This window comes from Microtus oregoni, unplaced genomic scaffold (assembly GCF_018167655.1).
Source record: "Microtus oregoni isolate MIOR12 unplaced genomic scaffold, Mior012 000001F_ref0000356, whole genome shotgun sequence".
NCBI classification, from domain to species: domain Eukaryota; kingdom Metazoa; phylum Chordata; class Mammalia; order Rodentia; family Cricetidae; genus Microtus; species Microtus oregoni.
In genome coordinates this window covers 2,160,394-2,186,765 of record NW_024543060.1, presented here as the reverse complement: position 1 = coordinate 2,186,765, position 26,372 = coordinate 2,160,394, and the positions used below count along the sequence as shown (strand labels likewise).

General features: G+C 45.9%; 1 protein-coding gene across 1 annotated transcript in view; it reads left to right on the top strand.

Annotated features, from left to right (window-relative positions):
• The window catches only part of LOC121458314 (guanylate cyclase soluble subunit beta-2-like), a 55,384-nt gene that overhangs the window by 7,814 nt on the left and 21,198 nt on the right, over positions 1–26,372 (top strand). Inside the window, exons 3-8 of the mRNA XM_041667515.1 lie at positions 3,275–3,369; positions 16,433–16,593; positions 20,576–20,675; positions 21,503–21,699; positions 24,139–24,247; positions 25,428–25,531. Of these exons, the coding sequence (XP_041523449.1) occupies positions 3,275–3,369; positions 16,433–16,593; positions 20,576–20,675; positions 21,503–21,699; positions 24,139–24,247; positions 25,428–25,531 (766 nt within the window). The remainder of the gene's footprint in view (positions 1–3,274; positions 3,370–16,432; positions 16,594–20,575; positions 20,676–21,502; positions 21,700–24,138; positions 24,248–25,427; positions 25,532–26,372) is intronic.

Genomic DNA, 26,372 nt, shown 5'->3' with positions numbered 1-26,372 from the left:
TTTATAATTAATGTAAACTTCTGTGTGTTTCTTTGGGACTGAATGGCTGCAGGACAGGGTGGGACAGAAACCTCTGTCAACAATATTGGGGGCGAATTTAGCAGGATGAGAAACAGGCATTTTGAGGTCTGAAGCTTACTTGACTAGAGACTTTCCTTTATAAAAGTAGCTGGTATGGGATGGAACAACAGTGAGTTCAAGGTCTATGGGACTACAGATGGAGTTCAACGTCAGGATGGGCAGCTTAGTGGGGCCCTGCCTAAAAACAAAAACAACAAAAGGGGGTAGGCGACAAGCCCAGTGGTGGAGCACTAGCCAAAATACGGATCTCTTCCTGACTCTCGCAGCGAGGATAAGAGCCTCTGTTGATTTGTATCTTTTATCAAAACTTCTGAGACTGAGATGGCCCTGTAGCTCAGTGGGTAGAGCCCTAGCATGGTTATGTGGTTCCATCCCTAGCACCACATAAACTAGGCAGGGTAGCACATGCTTAAAATCCTTCTGCTCAGGAGGTAGAGACAGGAGGGTCAGAAGTTCAAGGTCATGCTCAGTTTTCTATTGAGTTTGAGGCCATGCTAAGTTATAAGATTCTCTCTCTCTCTCTCTCTCTCTCACACACACACACACACACACACATATACAAATCCTAAATCCTCTTTTAAGTGTTTATCAGTTTTTATTTGTGTGCCAGGGACAGTGTCAGATATTGGAGATATGAAATCAAAGGACACAGCCTGGTCTTTAGACTTGGGATGTAAGAAGCATCAGAGAGTCATTCATAGGTGTCAGGACTTGTCCATGCCCAGGCAGGTGTGCAGGCGCTGGGGACCGTGGAGGGGGTGGATACATGAACGCTCATGAGACTCACAATAACCAGAGGAAAGAGGAAGTAAGTTGGCCAGGTTAGAGAGAGTGGGCACCCTTCTGGTGGAGGGAGCCTGTGGAAGGCAGGGAAGGCATTGTGAGCAGCTAGAGGGGTCCAAGCAGCAGGGGGTTGGCTGGGGAGTATGGGAGGGAGGGCCAAAAATGTCTAGCTAAGTCTGGATGCTGCCAAGGACTCTAGAGGAACTGGGGACTGTAGCACAGTTAATAAAAACCCAGAGACAAATATTGGGGTTCATCCTGAAGACCAGAAAAGCAAAACAGCCAGCCACTGGCTCTTACCTCAACCTCAGTTCGAAAATAGCGATCCTGCCTCCAGGGAACCTCAGAATAAGACTGAGAGCTGTCTCCCCCCATTTTATATCCTCTCTAGTTCTGAGATTAAAGGTGTGCACCACTACCATCTGGTTTCTATGGCAAACCAGTGTGGCTACTGGGATTAAAGGTGTGTGTCACCACTGCCTGGTCTGTAAGGCTGGCCAGTGTGGCTGTTTTACTTTTCTGATCTTCAGGCGAGCTTTATTTATTAAAATACAAATGAAATGCCACTACAGGGGAGGGATGGGCTAGAGGGACAGATAGTCAGGACGGGATATACGCTCCAGTTTTCCTCATCTCCTTGTCCCCAGTACAGCTGTAGGCAAACCTTACTGCTGTAAGGGGTTCTTGAAAGAACGCCTTCCCAGTGCTTAAGTCCACCCCATTTCCGTGGCCCAAGACTTGCCTTGAAGAACTTCTCGTGTCTCCTGGGACCTTTATGACTCACCCTGGACTCTAACAAACTATGACATCAGCTGAATAATGTAAGGTCCGTCATTTGTCACCCGTTTCCTTTCTGTGTTGAATCTAGAAAGTATAGGGGAGCTGCAGTTTCTCAGCTTTGAGAAACAAGAGACAAGTGGTTAAAAGATAAGACTCAGAGCCTGCCTGCGTGTTTTTGTTTTATTTTGTGTGTGTGTGTTTTTGTTTTTCTCCTCAAGTTATTCTGAGCCAGGCAGCCAGCCCTGGCTTGCCACATAGATAGTTTGGATAACACTAGGTGTTATTCACTAATGAGGAACCCTGGGTGTTCCAGTAAAATATCAATTAGTCAATGGCCTTTGAGTGTGGAGGTGAGACCATGCATGCGTGTGTGTGTGTGTGTGTGTGTGTGTGTGTGTGTGTGCAGATGAGTCTTTGCATGTGCGGAGGTGAGCCCCTGCATGGGTGGAGGTGAGCCCCTGCATGTGCGGAGGTGAGCCCCTGCATGTGTGGAGGTGAGCCCCTGCATGTGTGGAGGTGTGGAGGTGAGCCCTTGTATGTATGACTGGCATTGACATTACATGTTGAGTGTCCTCTTCATGTCTCTTTCCACTTGCTCTCTCAAGTCCTGGTTTCTCTGAGATGTCTCCCACTGTCATTTTTCTTCCTCCCTTCTTAGCAGAAGTTTGGTCATCTCATTTAAAATGTCTATTTGTTTATTTTTTGAATAAACTATTGGCCAGCACACTGTGTCCCAAAAGGATTTTGACAGATTATGTGTCCCAGTGTGCCGTGGCTGTGGTGACCGCTGCATGCAGCATTAGAGACCTGGAATGAGGCCAGAAGTCCTAGCTGTTAGCATGTCTGCCACCCCAGCAACGTATAGCATGTATACAAACCAGAAAAACACCCGACACTACAGTATTGTCAGCTCAGCCTGCAGGAAGGAAGAGGCTGTGTGACCTGGACAGTGAAGTGGGGGCGAGGTGAGGACAGCCTCGGCCAATCTTTGTAAGGGCCTGGGATTTACATCGCCTCCCTTCGAGCCTTCATCTCAGGTTGTGGCCATGGATCTAGTATAAATTAGGGTCTGGCCTGTTAGTTTTTGGTTCACAAGGCACCTGGTGGCCTGGGTGGAGAGGCCACTCCAACATAGTGGAGAATACCCCATTTTCGTAGCAGTAGTGAGGGTTTGCAGCAACTCCGCACCGGCCCCAGCCTCCTCATCTATTCCAACTGCACGTAATAATTCTTAGAAACCATTGGACCCAAACCAGGAATCCTGTAGGGAATCCAGAGATTCAACTGCAGACCCAAGTACCCCTTGTCTGTTTGAGGATCCTGGAATGTGCGTGTCAGGACCAGTGCCATTTTCTGGGATTCAGAAATAAAGGGCGAATGACTGTAGCCACCCTCGAGGAGTCCAGCAGGGGTGGCGGTGGGTAGACTAACCATCTTCATCTAAGTTGAGCCTATTCAGGCTCAAACTGGAGTCCAGAGGATGCACTCAGCAGGAGTCAACATCCACACAGTCACAGTGCTTAGGGCCCTGAATGCAATGCTTGCTGTACCATACATTGCTGGGTCAGCGACTGTCCTGGGACTCAGCTCCTGCGGACCAGTGCTCAACTGCACTTGTTGCATCTTTCAGGGCTTCTGCAGAAGTGCAAGACGCCTTCATGACCTACACCGTGTACGACGACAGCATCACCATTAAGCTCATCCAAGAAGCCTGCAAGGTCCTGGGTAAGTCCAGAAAGGCTTGTTTGGGTTTTCTAAGGCTGTTATAAGAAACAAACACTACAGTTGATTTTCATCACTTACGGTTGTTCTGCTAGGAAGTTCCTGCAGACAATGAAGTAGTAAATACAGACATTTGACCCCTAGGGGAAATACGGGGCTCAGCTTCTGTGTCTTTGTCACAATTTCTGAGAAGCAACCAACGTGTGATGTTGTTTATGTGAGTTTCTGTTTAAACACACACAGACACATAGACAAACAGGCCAAAGACACCCAGACACACACACATACACAGACACACAGACACATAGGCACACATACAGACACAGACTCATGCATACACGGACACACACATAGTCACACACAGATATGCACACACAAACACACACAGGCATATACACAGAGACATACAAAGACATATATACATACACAGACACACACAGGATTCATTGACATTGATTCAGTCATTAAAAGTGTATAGTGTTCTTGTTAAGGAACCAAGTCCAGTCCCTACACCTACACTGGGGGCTCATAATCCCAGCTCTAGAATTCTAATGCGGCATTCACATGGGGGCCACAGCTCTGGCTCTGGAGGGTCTAACACCCTCTTTTGGCATCCTATTGCAATGAGCTCACGTGCATGTAGCCACACAGGGATACACCTATACACATAATTAAAATAAAATATTTAAAGACACCCACTAACCTCACGACAAGTTGTGTCATAACATTATGTCTGGAAAAAAGACAATAAAATGAAAATTCTCTGTAAGTCGGCACGTGGCAGCTTTCTTGTTCTCTGGGACGTTAGAGAGTCTTCGATATGCACGTGAGCATTTTAAACAGCAGAATCACAAATAGAAATCAGAAAACCATGAGCCTGGGTTATAGTGAGCTTATGTGTTCACGAGAGCTGCAACAAGCACATGGCACAGAGCCTCGTATATTTTACCTAACAGCTTGGGAAAGGCGGGGGTTTATCTGGTTTACACACCCTAGCAACAGAGGAATGCTGCTTACTAGCTTGCTCCTCATGATTTGCTCAGGATGCTTTCTTATAGAACCCAGGATCGGCTGCTCAGTAGTGACACCACCTACAGTGAGCTGGGTCCTCCCTCATCAGGCATCAACCAAAAAAATGCCTCACAGACACGGCTGAGTTTAGATTCCCCTCTTTTAGCTGGTAGTAAAAATAGCAAATAATGGGGACCAACTGTATCGCACCATAAACTGAGTAATTTAAAACAGTAGCAATTTGTTCTGTCATTATACAGGGTAGGAAGGTGAAAACCAAGAGGCTGGTGTATAGCGCTGTCTCTGGAGATGCGAGGGGAGAATGTTTCCCTCTTTCAGTTTCTGGTGGCCCCAGGAGTGTGTAGTCTGTGGCAACGTAACTCCAGTCTCTGTCTCCAGGCAGCTACCTCCTCTCTGTGTCTTAATTTCTCTGTCTCATAAGGATTCCATCAATCAGATTAGATTTAGGGGCACTCCTAAATGACTCTAATGTATGACCTTTAGTACATCTGCCCCAACTTGTTTCCCACGTAAGGCTGACGTTCACAGGTTCTTGTGGACGTGAATTTTCAGGATGAGGGAGAGTATAGGACAAAAGAAAATTTTAGCTTTGTCTCTATTTCAAAGGTGGTGGTGCACGCCTCTCATCCCAACACTCGAGAGGCAGAGGCAGGTAGATCTCTGTTGAGTTTGAGGCCAGCCTGGTCTACAGAGTGAGTTTCAGGACAGTCAGAGCTACTTTGGAAAAACCAAAAAATAAATATGTAAGACAAGTTAAGTAAACAGCCATAATTTTCTAGCTGGTCAAAGAAAAAGATCACCGTCTGCCCACTAGGTTTGTGTCAAGGTAGGAGGTAGCGCACGTGGCAACATACAGTGTGGCTTTCAGCACAGAACGACTCAGAGAGAATCCTTTCTTTCCCTGTCCACCCTTTCCTCACACTGTGGGAACCCGTGAGGATGTGAGATAAGCATCTAGAGCCATCACGAGCAGGAGCATCAGCGTCTGTGTCCAGTACCTGATCACCCAGGACAGAATTGTCACAAGTGTCTGGTTATAGAGCCTTCAGACTGGATTCTGTGTAGCTCATAAATGATCAAACAGCAGGATCTGTGGTTCGGGGACAGTTTTACTGAGCCTTTGGTGCCTAAAACAGTAACTAGAATCTCAATGAGATAAGTGTCCAACAGTTACAGGTTAAATGCAGCCCCAGGTATGACAGTCACCTGTCCTGCAGGTGCCCCCGAAGAGCTTGGACAGCAAACTATGGCTGATCCCTCTTGGCTGTGAGGCTCAGGGTTTGCAGTGGGCAAGGTATTAGACAAGGTATTAGATTAGTTATCAGTTTTAAAAATTTAAATATTTAAATTTTTAGGGTTTCATCATTTCCACCCCATCCCCACACCAACCATTTCTGCCCCCCCCCTCTGTCTCAGATTCATGGCTTCTTCTCCTTTAATTATTAGAGACACCCTACTGAGTCTATTTGGCATTGCCCATGCAAACGTGTTTAGAGCTGACCACTTGGGATCGAATAATCAGTGAAATCCCAACTGTAAGCCATGAAGCGGTCAGTGTGCAAAATGCTTAGGACCTCAGCAAATGTGACTGGGTGTTGAACCTCAGAGAAAGGCAGGGTGCGCCACTGGCCTCCCTTAAGAGTAGTGGCAGGGCTTTGCTGGTCACGTAAAATGGCTGTGGTCAAAATTCATAATAATGCTCTGAGCCCTCTGGCTAGTGTTCAGAAAAGTGTCTTCAAAGTAGTTCACGGGCCAGATCTGGGTCCCTATCCAGTTTTGTAAACAATGTCTTATTGAAACACAGCCGTACCCGATTGTTTACATATTATCTATATGTCTTCTGTGGCTTATTGTTAGAATTGAGTTGTCCCAATGGAATCCATATGGTTTGTGACGGTTAGAGTGTTCCTTCCATAAGTTCCTTTTAGAGAAGAAGTCTGCTGTTTCATAGTCTAGAGAGTGAATTTCTGACAAATCACTTATTTTTGAAGATAAAACAAACAATACCTGGTATTAGCTAAGAGCCGCTGTGGATTGAACTGCGCCCTGACAAAGTTACCTCTTGAGGTGTTGGCTGCCAGGCATTGGCGATAGAGTTTAGAAAACAACTAGGTTTAGACGTAAAGTGTCCCACTGAGAGTTGACACCAGAGGCCCAGCCTGTCTCTTTTTTCCTGTGAGGACAGAGCAGGAAAGCAGTCATTCATGAGCCCAGAAGAACCCTCACCAGAAACCATCCCGGTCAGCATCTCGAGCTGCCGTCACCACAGTCTGAAAACAAAGCTCCATGGTTAAAGGCCTATCTGGGGCATGTTGTTACAGGTGCCCTCATGGATTAGAAACTCTAACAAGTGTCTAAGTCTTCAGAAATAAACAGTTCTGCGCGCCTGCTCTCATCCTGCGTCGTTTTGCAGCAGCGCTGCAGAACTCTGTGGATTTGGTGACAATACTATAGGACACTCACTCTGTGCATTTGGTGACAATACTGTAGAACACTCAGCCTGTGCATTTGGTGACAATACTGTAAGACACTCTCTTTGTGCATTTGATGACAATACTGTAGGACACTCACTCTGTGCATTTGGTGACAATACTGTAGAACACTCACTCTGTGCATTTGGTGACAATACTGTAGGACACTCAGCCTGTGCATTTGGTGACAATACTGTAGGACACTCTCTTTGTGCATTTGGTGACAATACTGTAGGACACTCAGCCTGTGCATTTGGTGACAATACTGTAGGACACTCAGCCTGTGCATTTGGTGACAATACTGTAAGACACTCTCTTTGTACATTTGGTGACAATACTGTAGGACACTCACTCTGTGCATTTGGTGACAATACTGTAGGACACTCAGCCTGTGCATTTGGTGACAATACTGTAAGACACTCTCTTTGTGCATTTGGTGACAATACTGTAGGACACTCACTCTGTGCATTTGGTGACAATACTGTAGGACACTCTCTTTGTGCATTTGGTGACAATACTGTAGAACACTCAGCCTGTGCATTTGGTGACAATACTGTAAGACACTCTCTCTGTGCATTTGGTGACAACACTGTAGAACACTCAGCCTGCACATTTGGTAGCGATTCTATAGAACACTCACTCTGTGCATTTGGTGACAATACTGTAGGACACTCAGCCTGTGCATTTGGTGACAATACTGTAGGACACTCAGCCTGTGCATTTGGTGACAATACTGTAAGACACTCTCTTTGTGCATTTGGTGACAATACTGTAGGACACTCACTCTGTGCATTTGGTGACAATACTGTAGAACACTCAGCCTGTGCATTTGGTGACAATACTGTAAGACACTCTCTCTGTGCATTTGGTGACAACACTGTAGAACACTCAGCCTGCACATTTGGTAGCGATTCTATAGAACACTCACTCTGTGCATTTGGTGACAATACTGTAGGACACTCAGCCTGTGCATTTGGTGACAATACTGTAGGACACTCAGCCTGTGCATTTGGTGACAATACTGTAAGACACTCTCTTTGTGCATTTGGTGACAATACTGTAGGACACTCACTCTGTGCATTTGGTGACAATACTGTAGAACACTCAGCCTGTGCATTTGGTGACAATACTGTAAGACACTCTCTCTGTGCATTTGGTGACAACACTGTAGAACACTCAGCCTGCACATTTGGTAGCGATTCTATAGAACACTTGCCTTGTGTGTTTGGTAATGATTCTGTAGAACACTCTTAAATGTGGCAGCAGTTTCGGTGGAGAGATGCCATCACACACCTGTCCTGGTCCTGTTTCCAACCCAACCAACATGTTTAGAGGCAGCAACAAGTTTGTAGACCCATGTGTGGACATGACCCTGTTCCTTCCAACCCAAAGCCAGCCTTACCACAATCATTTCTCTTTGGCTCACTTTGACTATCAAAAATTTTGTCTTCTTGTTATCTCTAGAAAATCTGTTGGCTCATATTTCAAAAGAAAGATAAGCATGCAGGTACATCACACAAATAGGATATTAGGATCATGAAATCTCAATACACAGCAGTTGGGGGGTTGAAATACTTTCTGTACAAGGGTGAACATTCGAATTTGAATCTCTAGGACCTGAGTAAAGGCTGGCATGGTCACATGAGGCTAACAATCCTAGTGGAGATTGAGACAGCCTGATACAGTCTAATTCCAGGGACTCACAGACCAGCCTGCCTGGCCTAATCAAAGAGGTTCATGACCTTCACATGTATGGATATACATACCTCCAAATACACATACACACACACACACACACACACACTCACTCACTCACTCCTCTCTGTTTCTGCTGTGGGACAATGATCTTGTACCCTGTAGATATTTATCAGTTGTATTGCCTTAATAAAATGCACATTTTAGTCCAAGACTGACCTAAGTGGTATCATTCTAGAAGAATATATTCTTTAAGAAATGTTTGCATTAACTCCTTGAGAATTTCATGCCCCTGCCCTTTCTACCAACTGTCGACCTACCTCTACCTCCCTACTCATCCCTGTACTCAATTCCATTTGTTTTTAAAACAAGTCATTAAATCCAGTGTGTGCCACCCATACACTCCTAGGTTTGTGGCCATTTCCTGCAGCATGGTGGGGCTACCAGGAGCCACGGGGCTAAAGAAGACTGATTTTTGCTCTCCCTGCAAACCACTACCTGACCATTCTCAGTTAGGGATGGAGGCTCATGATCCCGTTTTCCTCTCCACGCTTGACCAGCTTGACCTTGTGCAGGCAAGCATGCCTGCTATGATTGCATAAGCCCAGCAGCCCTGCCCAGGAGATGCTGCTTTGTCCCCGTCTCCCCAGACCCAGGCTAGCTTCTTGTTGGTCCAGAGCCTCATGTATGGGAGGAATGGCACAGATGTCTCTTCGGGGGCTGAGCCCTCTAATGGCCTTGCTCTCTTGCTTTCTGCATTAACCGCTGTCCACGCACAGAGAAAAAAGAAGAGGAATTCTGTGAATGGCTTTTCCCACATAGGGGATGCTTCACACCATAAACAAACGCCGTTATCATGAAAGGAGACCATTGTAAGTTGTAGAGCAAGTCCCTGTCCTGTGGATCCCTGCATGCTTCTCTGGGTACCCCTGGGGACAGAGATAAGGAATAGGTCCTGATGTCCCAATCTTGGGTGATGAGATGTGGGCAGGGGTCATGAGAAATCCAGTCCCAAGTCTGCCCTTCGTTGAGGAGATGATTTCCAGGTGGTAGCTGCTTCATTGCAGCCCTCACCCAGACGTCAGCAGGTGGCCTTTCTCCCCCAGCCCTGGACAGTCTGCCTCTGTTTTCCAATTCCCAGAGCTGTAACCACACAAGAAGTAAATACTTCTGAGCAGCACAGAAGAGCCAAGCTTGTTAAGTTCGACCTCCCAAGTTCATACAGCATCCAATTTAAGAGCCCGGTTAAAGGCTCCACACCTCTCTGGGGAGGCCAAGTGTAGATGCTGCATACCAGCTATTTTCCTGCTAACAGAGAAATCTTTCATCCTTAGTCAGACAAGCCGACACACACCTTTAATCCCCTCACTCAGGAGGCAGAGGCAGGAATACGTCTGTGAGTTTGAGGCCAGTCTGCTTTGCAAAGAGAGTTCCAGGACAGCCAGGGCTGTTATACGGAGAAATCCCGTCTTGAAAAGAAAGGAAGAAAGAAAGGAAGGAAGAAATCTTTCATTCAAACAAAAACACTTTTTAATAGATATTTAATACATCTACAACAGTAGAGATTCATAGATTGGGGCCTACGTGTCTTTTGCCCAATTTCTCTAATCAAATGATTTTACCAATCTTATTTCATGTCTGGATCCCTCCACCATTTTCCGGTTTTGTTTTTGCTGGAATGTTCAAAAACAAGTCTCAGGTTTCCTATAATTTCACTCAAAAATATTTCAGCAGGAGTCTCTAGCAGTGTAAAGACATTTTGGAACATAATGACAATGCTCTGACTCTAGACATGAGACCTTGAAGAGCGTGGCTCCAGCCACATCTGACACAAGTTCTCTGTGGACATCTTGCATGCAATCTCTTCAGGTCTTTGCAGGATTACCAGCTAAACCCTTTCACTTCGCCATAAATGCAACCCCACTACAAGTTTATCAGAACGGTACCAAAACCATTTCATCTACCCTTCATACACGCTCCCTCCCCCCCGTGTGAACATCTCCAGCCTTCTCTGAGGCTGGATCTGCATAGCCTCTGGCTTGTTAGCAAGACACTGATAAAATAACCTTTGTCCCTAAAAATTCTCTTGGGGAGTGAAAGTATCAAACTCAGGAAATGAGTGCCAAGACAGTCCTGTAGATATTAACAAAAATATTCCAAATTATGTATAATGTCCTTTAAAAAAAAAGAAAAGAAATCCTTTAATAGTGTCCTGTTGTTTCAGGCTTCTTTAGTCTGGAAGATTCCCAGTCTCTGTTACAGTTCATAACATGAAGGCCATTGCCAAAGTTCTCACCAGCTGCTTGGTAGAGTGTCCTCTATTGGGGGGATCATTACTAGTTTTTCTTGATGCTTCTTGGCAGGGAGATTGCAAAAGTGATCTCTCATCTTTCCCAGTTGGTTTTGTCAGGAGTGGCAGGTGTTCCGTGTCCTTGCTGTGGGCAGTGTGAACTTGGATCACTTGGTGAAGCTGGCATCTGCCAGGTTTCTCTACGCTGAAGCCTGCGACTTCTCTGTAATTAGAACCTCATGAGAAGCTGTTCTCGGATGATGCAGGTGTCTGGTTACTTCTCAAACTCCCTCTTGTTTGATCTTAGTTCTCAGGGACACTGTCCCATGTGACCTCTGTGGATGAATACTTGAGATTCTCTGTGTGTATTATTCCTCTCCTATTTATTATTTAGTCTGCCATGAGGAAAGATGTCTCCCGTCCCTGCTTGTCTGTTTATACCAATGTGATCTTGAGTCTCATTTGTAAAAACAGGCCACACTGCTTTTATTATTTTTGTTGATGTTCAAATTCAAGACCTGACTAACGGAGACAAGCCCACCCCGATACCTTGATGTCTCTACCATTCTTTCACATCTCTTTATTTTCTTGCATGACAAGTTCAATTTGTTCTTTCCTTTCCTTGTTCCAGCCCGGGAATGTTCTGTTTCTCAAAGAAGCTCTGGTTCTGTTTAGCTCAGTGCTCTTACCAAGACTGACCTCTGTTAGGCCTCCTCAGTGGGCAGACACGTACATACTGTCTACCATCTGTCTGTCTGTCTATCTATCTATCTATCTATCTATCTATCTATCTATCTATCCATCCACCCATCCATTCATCTATCTACCTATCTATCCATCCATCCATCATCTACCTACCTACCTACCTACCTACCTATCTACCTACCTATCTACCAATCCCCTCTCTCTCTATTCAGCCATTATCTAACCTCAAATGTCTAGTTTTCTATATCCGACGCTGGGTTTCATGGTCTTATGGCATATGTTTGTGTCTGTATGAGTGTGATATATGTGTGTGCATTGTATGTGAGAGTGTCCTGCTTTATCATTCTGTCTTTTTGTGTGTATTCTTAATGTTTTACAACAATTTATTTATATTGTGTGTGCGACCCTGCCATGGCTTGTAAGCATGTGTCAGAGGACAACTTTGAGGAGTCTGTATTTTTCTTCCACAATGGAGTCCTGACCAAACTCAGATGATCAGGTTGTTGACAAGCACCTTTGCCCACTGGGCTGTCTTGCCTACCCTGTGCTTTCTTCTTTTTAAGACAGTATTGCCCAGTGAACCTGGAGCCAGACTGGTGGCCAGTAAGCCCCAGTGACTCCTGTCTCTGCCCTGCACAGTGCTAGGGCTACAAGCACACATAGGACCACACCCTCCTTTTCACATGGGTGCTGCCATCAGAACTTGGGTCTCATGTTTACTAATAGAGCCTCTCCAGCCCATTTCTATGGCAGATTTGTCTCATCCAACCACACAATATTCATTCTTTTCTTCCTTTTTCTGTAGTTGTAGACTTCTTCTTACATAGTGGTATATTATTTGTGTTTTAATAAATAAAGCTTGCCTGAAGATAAGACGACAAAGCAGCCATACTAGTCAGCCATACAGGCCAGCGAGTGGTGGGACACACCTTTAATCCCAGGACTCGGGAGACAGAGGCAGGGGGATCTCTGTGAGTTCAAAGCCAACCTGGGCTACATGAGATTGAATCTGTCTAAAAGAGAAACAGAGCTCACACAAAGGTGATCCCAGCACTTGGGATCCCACACCTTTAATCCCAGAACTAGGGAGGTAGAGACAGGAGTGACATGGCTGGGCAGAGAGAGGAATATAAAGGGGAAAGACAGGAAGTCAGTGGAGTGTGGAGTCTGAGGATTTGTGAAGATAGGATCTCACCCTTTCAGTCTGAAGATTTGGTAGAGGTCAAAGGTCTCTTTAGTGGCTGGCTGCTTTGCTTTTCTGATCTTTAGCTTGTACCCCAATATCTGTATTTGAATTTTTATTATTCATGCTTCATTGTTAGATTGTGAGAAACCTGGCTTTATTTATTGTCAATGCCTTTGCTTATGTGTGCAGTTTTAAATGTTTAGAAAGTACGTTCAAAATTGTTGACACATTGATGTGATAGCAAGGCCTTCAGATTACAGCCAGACAGTTGCTCAGAGTTCTGTCTTTAACTTTTGAACAAAGAAGTCGAAAGGTTATGCTTAAATGTTATTGGATTTTAAGGATTAAAAATGATATTAAAAATCATATTTATGCCTGTGTTTGAATATGCATGTGAGTGCTGGTGCCTAAGAGGCCAGAAGAGCCATCAGATCCCTTAAAGCTGGTTCTGAGCCATGTGGCATAGGTACTAGCAACTGAACTCAGGTCATCTTCAAGAGCAGTACATGCTCTTAACCACTGAACCATCTCTCTGCCCAGATAGGTGAAATTTTTTTCCTGAGTAATTATACTATCCAAATTTTTCTGTTGAAACATTATTCTGATGACTTCTTTGTTTCTTTCTTTGTGTATGTCCACACCTCTCCCCTTCTCCCTCTGTCGTGTGTGTGTGTGTGTGTGTGTGTGTGTGTGTGTGTGATGTCTTTCTCTCCTTGTTTTAGGGATTGTGTCTAGTTCATCTCACTTGTTAGGCAAGTTCTCTATTACTGAGTCATGTACCCAGCCCTGTCTTTATTTTTTATTTTGTGACAACGTCTTGCTAAGTGGCCTAGGGTGGCTTTGAACTAGCTATGCAGTCCAGTTGAACCCTGAACTGGTGATTCTCCTGCCTCAGTCCCCTGAAGAGCTGAGATTCTTTCCCGAATGTTGATTTGGTTTGGTTTTCTGTCTCAGAGCTCTCCTTTATCCTTGCCTTACTTAGTCAACCTAAGCACATGAGTCAGGAACATGATTCATGAGGCTGAAGCTGTGCACGGAGGTCTGCTTCAGGAAGTGCTAACCCCCGACCCTTCACGACTTTTCTCTCCACCCCATTCCCACCAATGTCCCTTAGGAACCCAGTCAAAAGTCCCTGGTTTATACTGCTGGTGTTTAATTTGTCAGATAAACAGAGAAGATGCTTCGCTTTTCAGTTCCCTCTTCTGGACAAAAGATGCAAAAGTTCACATACTAGAAATCGTTCTTCCCACTACCAAATAACATTTTAAAGCCGACTTGGGTTTTGGGCTCTCTTCCCTTTACCTCCTTTTTCCATATGGCCCTGGTCTCCTGGGAATCAGAGGGCTCTCGGAATCCTAAATTCACAGAGGTGGAACTGAATTAAAAAGTAAGACAGCTGCTGATCTGAAAAGGAACCTTTGTCCCCTCTCAGGAAGGCGTTCTGCACGAAGAGTCCCAGGAGCGGCTCAAGGCCAGCACAGATGGCAGCTCCCCACCTAAGCCCACATTGCGGTCTAAGGAAGTTAACCGCGGATGGGGGGGGACTTTTCTGTTGACAGTTCTGGGTACCCAGAGACAAAGCAACAGGGGCTGAAACAGCCAATACTGTGGATTCCTCCTCCCCCAGGTTTTCAGTTGTAAGTCAAGTCAGACAGAGGTTCCCCCGGGAGAAGGGAGCCCTGCAGGTTTCCTGGCAGGTAACAGGATGCACCTGCACAGGGCTCAGGCTACGGCTGCACAGCACAGCTGTTTCGACTTAGCCTGAATGGGCTGGATTCACGCAGCAGGGAGGGGTAGGGCAGAGTGGAAAGTGGCAGTTACACACCTGTCTGCAAGCTTCTCGGGTCAGGAAAGACCTAAATAGAACCTACTTCAGTTCACTTAGGACTGAGCAGTGGCTCCTGAATTCTGGCACAGACTAGCCTGTTGTCAGCTAGGAGGGACAAAAGAGACAATTTACACAGGCCATGGTTCTCTCCCACCCTCCTATCCGGACCATTGTCTAGACTCAGAAGAACTGACTAGTAGTTTTGGCAAACTATGTTTGATTTATTTGTGTAAGCTCAGATTCCATAAGAATTATCTTCCTAGAGGTCTGGCTATAAACAGAGAGCTGTAAGGAACCTGTTGTGGTGTATGTGTGTGTATGTGTGTGTGTTCACTCACACATGCACATGTTGTTAAGAATTGAGTCTATGGACTCATGTGTGTTAAGAGAGCCCCTACCACTGAGCTATATCTCCATCCTTCTTTTTATTTTCCACTTTGAGACAGGATCTCCCAAGGTTGTCCAGGCTAGCGTTGAAGTGACTCTGTAGCCCAGACATGCCAAAAGTTTATGATCCTCCTGCCTCAGCCTCCTGAGTATCTTATAGCTATGCACAAGCTTGTACCACAAGACCTCACTGTCCAGACGATCTTCAGTGAGCAGGGCCTGGGAAGTAAGGACCACTTTGCATGCCTGCCACTCTGGAGTGTTCTGCACTGAAGTGCTCTGAGGGCGGTGAGCTTCTCACTGTGATGGTAGCTCCATCAGGAGAAGCAGCTTCTAAGGATGCCTTCGGGAGCTGTGACTCTGATAGGAGTTCCAGGGACTTTCACAAGTCAGAACTCGACCCTACATAAGAGAATGGTCTCAGGATGCTCCAGGCTGGCACAGCAGTGAGGTCTACGCCCTGTGTCCACGATGACAGTGAGAGCAGCCTTCACCTTGTTTGGCTGTGGGGTGTGGTCCAGAGGACATGGAATAGTCAGAGACATGGCAGCAAATCTGTCCTCTAACTTGCTTCCATTGCCCTCCTGGACAAAGCGGGACATGATAACAGGATCATCTATTTCCAATATCCTAGCGTGCTCTGAGAGTAACTGACTACCGAACATTGCAGGAACTCCAGACTACACTTGAAAATTGCTCGCTGTCCCCACCATACAGATGAGAAATGGGGAGACACGGGGTCCTGCCCCCATCTTTGATTGTAGATAACTCAGGAATTCATCATCATTTACTTTGTATCTAGCTAAAGAAAATAAGTAGGACTCAGTTGCTGCCCATGAGAATTGCCTGTTAGTTAGGAAGCTGGAAGTGCAGTATGCCGGGAGAGCATAGTTGGGGTGGCCGCAAGACTGGCAGGGAAATGGCTATGGAGAATTTCATCTGAGAACAACCCTGAAGGGAGACAGAGACCTGGGGAAGCTGAGAGAGAGAGAGGAGTCGAAGTCACAGGTATTTGCTCTCATTTTGGGCAAATTCGTTTTGCATTTCCGTGTTAGCTCAGAGTCAGCCTTCAGTTCTGCAGCAGGCTGTTGTTTGAAGGTGCACAAGGTGGTGGGCGAGATGGGGGGGGGGCGGCCGTGCTCTACCCTGCCCTAAGTTAACCTGGATCCGGGCACAAGATCAGTGCTCAAGGGAGAACACTAGCTCGACAGATCTCGCTCGAACCCCTGGGAAATATCTTTCTTAGCTGTTACAGAAGAGAGTGAGGGAGTTTGGGAGGGGTTCATAGTGAACCAGGGCTGCTCCTGGCTCTTTACGATGCCTTAAGGTGATTCCAGATGTGTCACTGATGAGGAAGGTGAAGGATTAGACATGAGTCTCCCAGCAGCAGGATTTGAGCACTCTGGATCTGGATAAAGACTACCGAAGGGATAACCCCACCTCAGGACCTTACTGGGGTATGTATTCCACAGATGTATCCATAGAAGCCATTCTGAAACTCTTTGGAGAATACTTCTTCAAGTTCTGTAAGGTGTCTGGCTATGACAGGATGCTGCGGACCCTGGGAGGAAATCTCACCGAGTTTATTGAAAACCTAGATGCCCTTCACAGTTACCTGGCACTGTCTTATCAGGTAAGGTCATCTGGGCTTTGCCTTGGTGGTCCTGAGAGGTGGGGGGGGGGGGCGGAGGGAGGGAGGGAGGGGGAGAGAGAGAGAGAGAGAGAGAGAGAGAGAGAGAGAGAGAGAGAAAGTGTTGCCAGTTGAGGAGCTGCACAATCCGTGGCCTCTGGCATCAGTGGGCTCTCTTAGAGGATAGAAAGGAGGATGACTACCCAGTGGCTTCCTTTATAAATGGTTGGCGAGAAGTCAGAGTTCTAGCCTTAGGGTGGTTGTGGGAGGGGGTAACTTCTGAAGGTTGGACCCAGACTTGGAACGAATCTGATAATCAAGCACAGTGGGAGCAAAGGCTGGAAAACAGGTTGGGGTGGATTTTCCAATCTCTCTTCAGGTCTCTTGGCCTGGGTAGAGCTGATAATAGCTTGGGCAACCAGATTAGGCCTGTGCAAGTATCGGAGGGAAAAGCTTGGCAGGGCCAGGAACCAGAGCTGGGAGCCATCCAACCCTGATTAACCCCTTGGGGTGACGGACTAAGGTGTTAGGAAACTACATTCCCAAGTGGGATATGTCCTCCTGGAGTCCATGCCTTGCTGGTGTCCCTGGGAGAGTTTATTGAAAACTCAAATGTTTAGATTTTCATCAAGATGCTTTATTGTAAAGATGTAGTGTTCATTCATAGCATAAATAATAGTTTATTAGCCTATATAAAACAGTTTGTTTTATTTATTCTTTTCTCATAACATTACATTCTGATCAGTTTCCCTTCCTTGTACTCCTCCCAGATCTCTCTCTCACCTCCCCTCTCCCCCAGGTCCACTCCTCCATTTCCCTTCAGAAAAGAGCAGGCCTCCCAAGGATATCCACTGAACATGGCATAACAAGTTACAATAAAACGGGCACAACCTCTCATATCAAGACTGGTCAAGGCAACCAAGTATGAGGAAAATGCCTTTTTTAAGAGTGCTTCATACACAGTAGGCATGCCGTAACTAGGAGCTGTCAGGATGACTCAATGGGGAAAAAAAAACCCCTTACTTTGAAAGTGTGAGGGCCTGAGTTTACTGGCTTTGGGGGAGCCTAGGCAGTTTGGATGCTCACCTTACTAGACCCGGATGGAGGTGGGTGGTCCTTGGACTTCCCACACGTCAGGGAACCCTGATTGCTCTTCGAGCTGATGAGGGAGAAGGACTTGATCGGGGGAGGGGGAGGGAAATGGGAGGCGGTGGCGGGGAGGAGGCAGAAATCTTTAATAAATAAATAAATAAAATTAAAAAAAAGACATTTGACACAGAAAAAATAAGGAACCAAATAACCCACCTCATGGTGATGTGTGGATTGAAAGAGGCAATACAAAGGTCTATAATATTGGAGTAAACCCAAGGAAGGCATTTTGTGAACAATTGCTTCTCTTTGCACTTCCTTCACTCTGGTCAGCATAGACAGTTCCAACATCATAAGAACTTACAGGGCAGCTGCGGTCAAATTTCTTCACCAAAGTACACCCAGCAGGGTGCGAATAGTTAGACCCTATCTTCCTAACCCCACGTGTGCATATACACACATACACCACACATACCACTCAAATAGAGATATAAACACATATTCATACATACTCTGTTGTTGGGTGACAAGACCTTTCCTGGGGAGATGCAAGATATTTAGATTGGGAGTCCATGACAGACCAGAGCATGAAAACAACCCAAGTCCAACTTGAAGAACCAATGAGTTTTATTGGGATTACTTACTGGAATATGGGTGAGGGGTTACTTACAGGAACTGAAATGTCTCCCAGACACCTGCATTAGCTCACACCAAAAGCTCACCCCAGCTCCGGTGACAGTTTACAAGAGCTGGGAACCTGGAACAAGCAACACAGACGACAGCAAGCTCAAGAGTTGGATCATGCCCCTGCCAAGTGACTGAATGATTCTAAACATCTTCCAGGCAGCTGGTTGAGTCCCAGGGTCTTCTCTGTAGCATGACTTGTCTGAGGGGGATCCTCAGCCATCTTTATTGCTTACTCTGCGAGGAAGAAGCCTAGTGAGTCCGGTCAATTTCGGGAACTTCCTGAAGCCGTTTTGAGTTGTTTACCTGATGGCTTAAAAAGCTTCCCTGAAGGACAGAATATTTCAGTACGGGAGGAAACTGATATTCTACCAACACTAATAAACTTTTAGAAATATAAAACAAGTATATGAAATTCAAGAAGAAACCCATTTTCTCAAGCAGCCCTGCACCGTGAAGGACACTAGTCTTCTCCCCTAGTTTAGACCAAAGTCCAGTGTCTTGGGTCCTGAATTGTGGCTGAACAAGCAGTAGGGGACCCCCTCCCCGTCCACTCCTTCAGAGAACCTCCCAGTGACCTTTTCCTAGCCTATCATAAGAGGGCCATGCTGAAGGGTCTACAATTATTTCTGGACAAATAATGTTTCTTTCTGTATATTCTTGAGGGTTCTAGTTTTCAAGTGGAACCAGCCTTTGGAACAAAAACGAGTTGATTATTTCTAGTTGTGAGGTCTCTGAGCAGCTCATTTTCCCAAATGAAAATGCTCGCGTGGCTTGGTCACAGGCCAAGCACGGCGACAGATAACCCTTGGGGGTGTACAGGAGCAGCATGGCGTGGTGCCAGGGATCATGGAGGCTTAGCCATGGTTCTCTCATTAATCTCCTTCATAAGTTCCCTGGGTGAGGGAACTATTGCCAAATGCAATACTTTAGGGAGAGAGACTCGGGATAAGCTTCCTCAACAGGAGCTGAAGTGGTGGTGATGTATGCATATTATTGTCGATCTGTGTGTGCGAATTATTATTTATCTATTATAAACACTGTTGTACTTTTATGTGTATAGTAAAGGGTAAACACTATTGTAGTTCTCTGTGTGCTAATAATGGCTGCATACTATTGCTTCACACAATCATGGCTTCTGAGACAGTTATACCATTCTTGGGCATATACCCAAGGGCTCTAAGTCGGCTAGAGAGATGCTTATATATCCATGTTTATTGCTGAACTACACGAACAGTCAGGACATGGAACCAGCCTAGATGCCCATCAATGGACAAAGGAAATACGATATGCATACACAACTGAGTTTTTTGCAGCTATATAGAAAAATAAAATCATGACATTTTCAGGAAAATGGATGCAACCGGAAGTGATTACATTAAGTGAAAGAAGCCAGACTCAGAAAGACAAATACTATGTGTTTTCTCCCATAGGTAATCCTGGATTTAAAGTCATGTATGTGCAGGCCATGTGTGGTGGTGTGCTCCTTTAATCTCAGCATTTGAGAGGAAGAGGGGGGGGTGGATTTCTGTTAGTTTGAGGTCAGCCCGGTCTATATAGTGAATTCTAGACTAGTTATGATTACATAGAGAGACCCTATCTCAAAAATAAAATTTACAAGGAGGGGTTAAAGTGATGTCATAGTGATTAAAGAAGCTTACTGTTCTTCAGAGGACCTGGGCTCGTTTCCCTGTACTTACATGACAGCTTACAGCAACACCAGTTCCAGAGGATCCAAGACCCTCTCTGGCCTCCACAGGCACCAAGCACACACATACACATGCAGGCAAAACACTTATACATGTCAAGTAAAAATAAGTAACTCAAGTATTTTTTAAATTATGTGTGTGCAAATATACATATATGTGTATGTTAATGCATATATGTTAATGTGTATTGTGTTAGCATTACAGAACAGAAAGGGGATCATGAGAGGAACGAGAGATTTTAAGAGAGGTGGGAAGGAGAGGTGATGGGATACATCTGAGAATTAAGCCCATGGGTATAAAGTGAAGAAGAAAGAGAGCCTGCTGGAAGAGGTGTAGGGCCAGTCTGGGAGTGGACGGAATAAGAATAAAACATGATATATAAAGATGCTGTGGTTAAACTCATTATTTTGTATATTAACCTAGAAAAATAAAAATATACTATGGGCCTTAATATAAACAACGTGTTTTCCCTGCTGGGAAAATGTGCTGTGTCTGTTCACTAGGAAATGAATGCTCCATCCTTTCGCGTAGAGGGAGGAGTTGACGGGGCAATGCTTCTCCATTACTACTCGGACAGAAATGGCCTGTGCCACATTGTACCAGGTAGGAAATGGATCAGCCCATGCCAGCACCCTCTAGGGTGGCCATACACCCGCTGTGAGGAGGGCACACCATCTCCTAGAGTGACCGGCTTCTTTGCCATGATCTTAAGGATCTGGAGACTTTTACAATAATTCCAGAACACCAGAAGACAGGATCTTTAACACACTGCTGTTGTTTGCATAGCTATGATAATTCTGTGGAGATTGTTGTATCTATTGACTCTTTAAAAGAATTCAGCATTGTAGAAAAGTCTTGGTTTTAGTCTGTACTTCGAACCCAATGCATCCTGCATTCTAAGTACACATATTCCTCTGTGGAGATACATCTCCTGCCCTGAAACCCTGTATAGGCAAGTGGGTATTTCATGCCACGCTCCCTTTAACTCTCCTATCACTGCATGTGGAGTTGCTGCTCATCCCTTGCTAATGTAGGCACTGTGATGCTTTCTTCATATTTTATATTTCACCCCTAGATGGATCCCCAGAACAATAGTTCTGAACACATGAGCTTTAACTCATTTCCAATGGAATTTTGTTTCCCTTTACAGAGTTTGTCTAGTGGGTTAGGCGCCTTTCTGGAATAAAAGCATGAATAGATGTTGAAGCAGAAATTTAAACGACAGGGACATAATTAGTATTCAGACTTTCAAAACTTAAATCCCTTTATATGCTTCCCTCTGAGCCATTATAGGATGTCTACCTTGAGGCGAGACACAGACATAGTGAACTAAAGAAAACCCACAGAGTTGCACAACTGGAAAAGTTAGTGGTGCCTGGTAGTGTGTTGCCTTCTGCCATCCCTCACCCACAGGTGTCATTTTTTGGCAGGCATCATTGAAGCTGTGGCCAAGGACTTTTTTGACACTGATGTGGCCATGAGTATCCTTGACATGAATGAAGAGGTGGAGAGGACTGGGAAAAAGGAACATGTTGTGTTTCTGGTTGTGCAAAAGGCTCACAGACAGACAAGAACCGCAAAAGCAAACAGGTCACAGGACGGTGAGGACATCGACACAAAGCAAGAGGTACCGATCCACTGTTGTCTTTAGAGAGCATAGTTTCCCCAGGATGGGCTGCTTGTTCTGGAACAGTCTGTGCAAACAACACAAATGAGTGGGCCTTGGGCAGTGGAATTCAAGGCAAGCTGTCCCAAGCCTGACTTGATTGATACCATGGACCAGATTATTCTGAGTTGTGATGGGCTGTGCTTTGTAGGATCCTCCGCCCCCTCACAGACATCTATCTATCCAGCGTGACTAGAACCCTGTCCCTTAGTTGTGGCAATCAAAGTTGCTTCCAGGCATTGCCAATGTCCACAGACCAGAGGTGGGGGTAAAACTCACTTCTAGCTGAGAACCGCAAAGTCAAGGGTAACTTAATACAGACTTTCTAGGATGAACCTTAGCCTGTCAAGTGTTCACATGTAAAAATGTCAAAGTTGGGTATAGGTATAGTTTATACCTATAATGGGATGCTGAGACAGGAGGATTGCTATGAGTTTGAGGCCAGTCTGGGATGAAGAACAAGAACCCTCTCTTAAAGCCTCAATGACAAATCAAGGTAAAGGATTTGGAGTTGGAATTTGGTATCTTCTTCTGCAATCTGCTTGCAATGAGCAGACCCATCAGGTCCTCAGTACCTATCAGCAGGTGGAACCAGTTACAGGTCCACTGTGCAGTTAAGAGCCATCCTTGACCACCTCAGCTGCAGCATGGAAGGTGAGCATTGCCAGTTTAGATGCCACATGTGTTAAGATCTCTCCGTATCCACGTAGTCTATTCAAACACACAGATAGGACTATGATTCCTGGAGCCTGGGGGTTACGTCTTAGAACATGCTCAGGGTCCACTCACAGAAGAGTTTTCAACCACAGGTGCTGTGTGATGTTTTATTCTTTTATTCTTTTGGCTTTTGGTGGGGCAGGTAGGGGGCGAGGCCTGCACCCAGCTCTTAAATAAATCACTCACAGAGGCTATTCTTAGTTACGAATGCCCAGCCTTACCTTGGCTTGCTTCTTTCCAGTTTTTCTTGACTTAAGTTATGCCAACTATCTTTTGCTTCTGGGCTTTTTATCTTTCCCTATTTCTGTATACCTTTTTCTACGTCTTTCTCCATGGCTTGCTGTGTAGCTGAGTGGCTGACCCCTTACATCTTCCTTTCCTTGTTCTCATGAGCCTCCTCATCCTTGTTTATCCTATTTATCCTCTCTGCCTGCCAGCCTTGCCTATCCTTGCTCCTGCCTCGCTATTGGCCATTCAGCTCTTTATTAGGAACGTCAGGTGTTTTAGACAGGCAAAGGATCACAGCTTCACAGAGTTAAACAAATGGAGCATAAACAAAAGCAGCACACCTTAAAAAAATAATCACCCAACATCAGGAAGAGTGAGTGCTATGGGCTCTTTGAAAGTAATGGGGACTGTCTCCATTCTTGGTGAGCTTGCCTCAGGTTCTAGGGTGTCCGACAAATGACAGCCACCGATGAGCCAATAGCTTCTGAGTTTGTTGTCTCACGTCCAAGAAGAAGGAAGTGGGGATAAGGGGTAATCAGAATGAACACAGATGTATTAGGGAAACAGGAGAAAGAGCTCTGGCAATGGGGGAAGGGTCCACGGGAGGAGTACCAGCACACTGCCTGCCTCATAGGTCTTATGGTGGGAACTGGATGGAGGCTGAGATGATCGTTATTGGGCCCAGTCAGTTTTAAAAGTATCAACAGTCTGAACCAGTAAAGAGTTCACAAACCCTCTGCACACTCCCTTGGCCCAAGCTGAGACTCACCAACCTAGAGGAGGGTTCTGTGTCGTGTGTGATCAGCTCACAGTCCACCAAGACCCACGCGCCCATTGCCTAGGGAGAGTCATTTCCTGCTGCTCATTTTGTGTGTGGACATCTTCCCCTGGGAAATTATAGTTATCTAGCCGCCTAGATAACTACTTATCATAGTTAGATAGCAACTATTCAGTTGCTACGAACCTTTTGCTATTGTAAAAGCGGTTTGTGGTGAGCATCCTTCCATACTTGCTTTTGCCAAAGTTTGTATTTCACCCTGGGACATCGTCTCAGAGCGACACTTAGAAAGCCATGACCCTCTAAGCATTTCCCACAGACCTTGTTTTTTTTAAAAAAAAATCTGGCTTCCTGTGATAGAGAAATGACTTGAGGAGTCACCAGCAAGTACACCTTGGAGCCTCAGGCTCTTGACAGAACTGATCTTGCGAGCCCTCACACTGTCCCTCCAGCCACCAGCCTTCTTCAGTACCCAAAGATGGGGCCAGCAGCAACAGGCAAGGCTTGTTCATGCCCTTGGAGCCTCAGGCTCTTGACAGAACTGATCTTGCGAGCCCTCACACTGTCCCTCCAGCCACCAGCCTTCTTCAGTACCCAAAGATGGGGCCAGCAGCAACAGGCAAGGCTTGTTCATGCCCTGCAACCTGGTGCCTGAGCTTCCCTCCTGCCCCCTTCAGGCTCTCAAGACAAGGCTCCTTAGGAAGAAGGAGAAAGTTTTGAACAGCGCTGTTTGCCCTGGGGAGAAACCTCACTGGGATGTGAGGGCATCAGTCATGTCTGGAAATGGTAAGTGTGCTGTTCTCTTGGCCTCTTAGATCAGAACGGCCACATTTGCAGGAGAGCCCCCTTATGCAAAGAGGGCAAAACGCTCTATTATTTCAAGGCCTCCGATTCCCTTGGAGCTTGGATTTGGCATCTGTGGTTTTTAACTTTTAAAATCAGCTTCCAACTTGCCATACAACAGCTCTTTTGTTTGTGCTGGTCCGCATGGAGACACCATCGTCTCTGGAATAGGAAAGCCACTAGTATGGGCTCAGTGGAAGAGGAAGCAGGGCACAGATATCCTGGGCACAGTGAATTCTGCCTCTCTTCTGGACCCAGGCCTTCTTAATTGGAGTGTGTTTCTGGACTGGAAATCTGTGACTAACCACAGCCAGCCAGCAGTTCGAAGGACAGAAGGCAAGAACCAAGAAAGCCCATGCCTGTCTCTGAGGAGCTATGACGTGGGACAGTGTTGTCCAGCCTTCCATTCACAAGGTGAAGGTGGTAAGCTCGACATATTGGGTCTTTGGGCGCTGCACGAGTCTGTCCCCCGGCACCTGACACTCAAGTCGCAATCAGAGCTCTGACCCAGCAGAAGAAGGGAGCTAGATGCTCCTTGTCATGGCCCGGTAGGTCAAATGACAGGCATCTGGGGGAGGGTCTGTGGGGCTCAAAGAGCTGCATTCTGAGTCCTTCAAGCTGTGGCAAACACAGTTGGCATCCTTTGTCTGGGAGATTTTCATATCAAAAAGGCTCCATTGAGAATCTGCACCCCCTGCCAAATAGGACTGTTGGTTAAATTTTCACGTGCCACCCTAAACTGTCAGTCTGAAAAGCTCCATGGCAAATGTCCCCGATGCTGGGCCGGGCACATACTCACTCCTCTCCTGGCTCATTGTCCGCTTGTCACCATTTCAATGCCAGTTCTGTTTTCATGGCGAGACATACTCAATTGGCCCAGAAACTAACTCTTCAGCAGTGGGCAGAAACTTGGCAGGGGGCAGGAGGGCTTCTCAACCTGGTCGCAAATTTTCTGTTTGTTTTAATTTGGAGGAATAATTGCGGTGGCCATCTGGATATGCTGAGGGAGCCTGTGCAAAGGAGTGGGAATCACACTTTTCTTGGGACACACTTAAGATTCTAACCCTGTCCAAGTGGCTCCACAAGGGCCTCTCACCATGGCTTTTTCTCTCTGTGTGTCTAGGGCCCCTCGGGAACACCTTCCAGCCTGTCTATCCCGAGAGACTGTGGGTTGAAGAGGAGGTGTTCTGCAGTGTTTTTCCTTTCCACCTTGTTTTTGACGAAGCAGTAAGAGCTCCTTTCTTTCAGAAGCTTGGGTTTGGGGCTAAACCAGGGATAGGGAGCTCAATTCACTGTAAGGACTTAGATCCCCGGGTTCACGTGGCTTTAGAGACTAGACTTTGCCCTGGAGGGGCCATTGACTTCATGTCATGTTCTAGAAGCTTTAGAAATGTATGATCTTCCTCGGGTCAATAGAACAAGAAAGTAGAACCAGTGAATAAATGGGAAAGTTTATGATCAGAAAGGAAGGCTGAAGGAAGACCTTAAAATTCACTCCAGAAAGAGGCATCTCACCCTATGCCATGGTCATAAACATGACCTGCCCCCACCCCCATGAGCACAACTGATTCTTAATCTCCCTCCCATGGTGCTCATTCTTAGTAGTGCTCCCTGTCGTGTTCTGTGGGGCTGTGGGCATAGCCATTTAAATTTGGTGGCTCTCAGTTTCCCAGGATAAAATAACCTTTCATCTGGAGCTTGGATTTGATGGCAAACGTCTATAATCACAGCACTCAGGAGGCTGAGGCAAGAGTTAAGTTCAAGGTCAGCCTGGGCTGCATATTGAAAGATAACACCTCAAAACCAAAACAGCTGTAGACACAGATGATACAGACATGTGAACTGAGTTGATTTCTTTTTTCTATTCATTTAAAGGGCATGTATGCTAAATGAATTTAGTCCCAAATATCTGTTAAGATGGTCAGCCAATATGATTTCCTCTAGTGTTTGTTGAAATTCAAATGCACATCACATGTCAATTGCTACTTTGCATGAACTCTATGCATATACTCACCTGAGTGTAGTGTCTTTCCTCAGAGACGTGATGGAATCATGGCAGTAAGAAAAC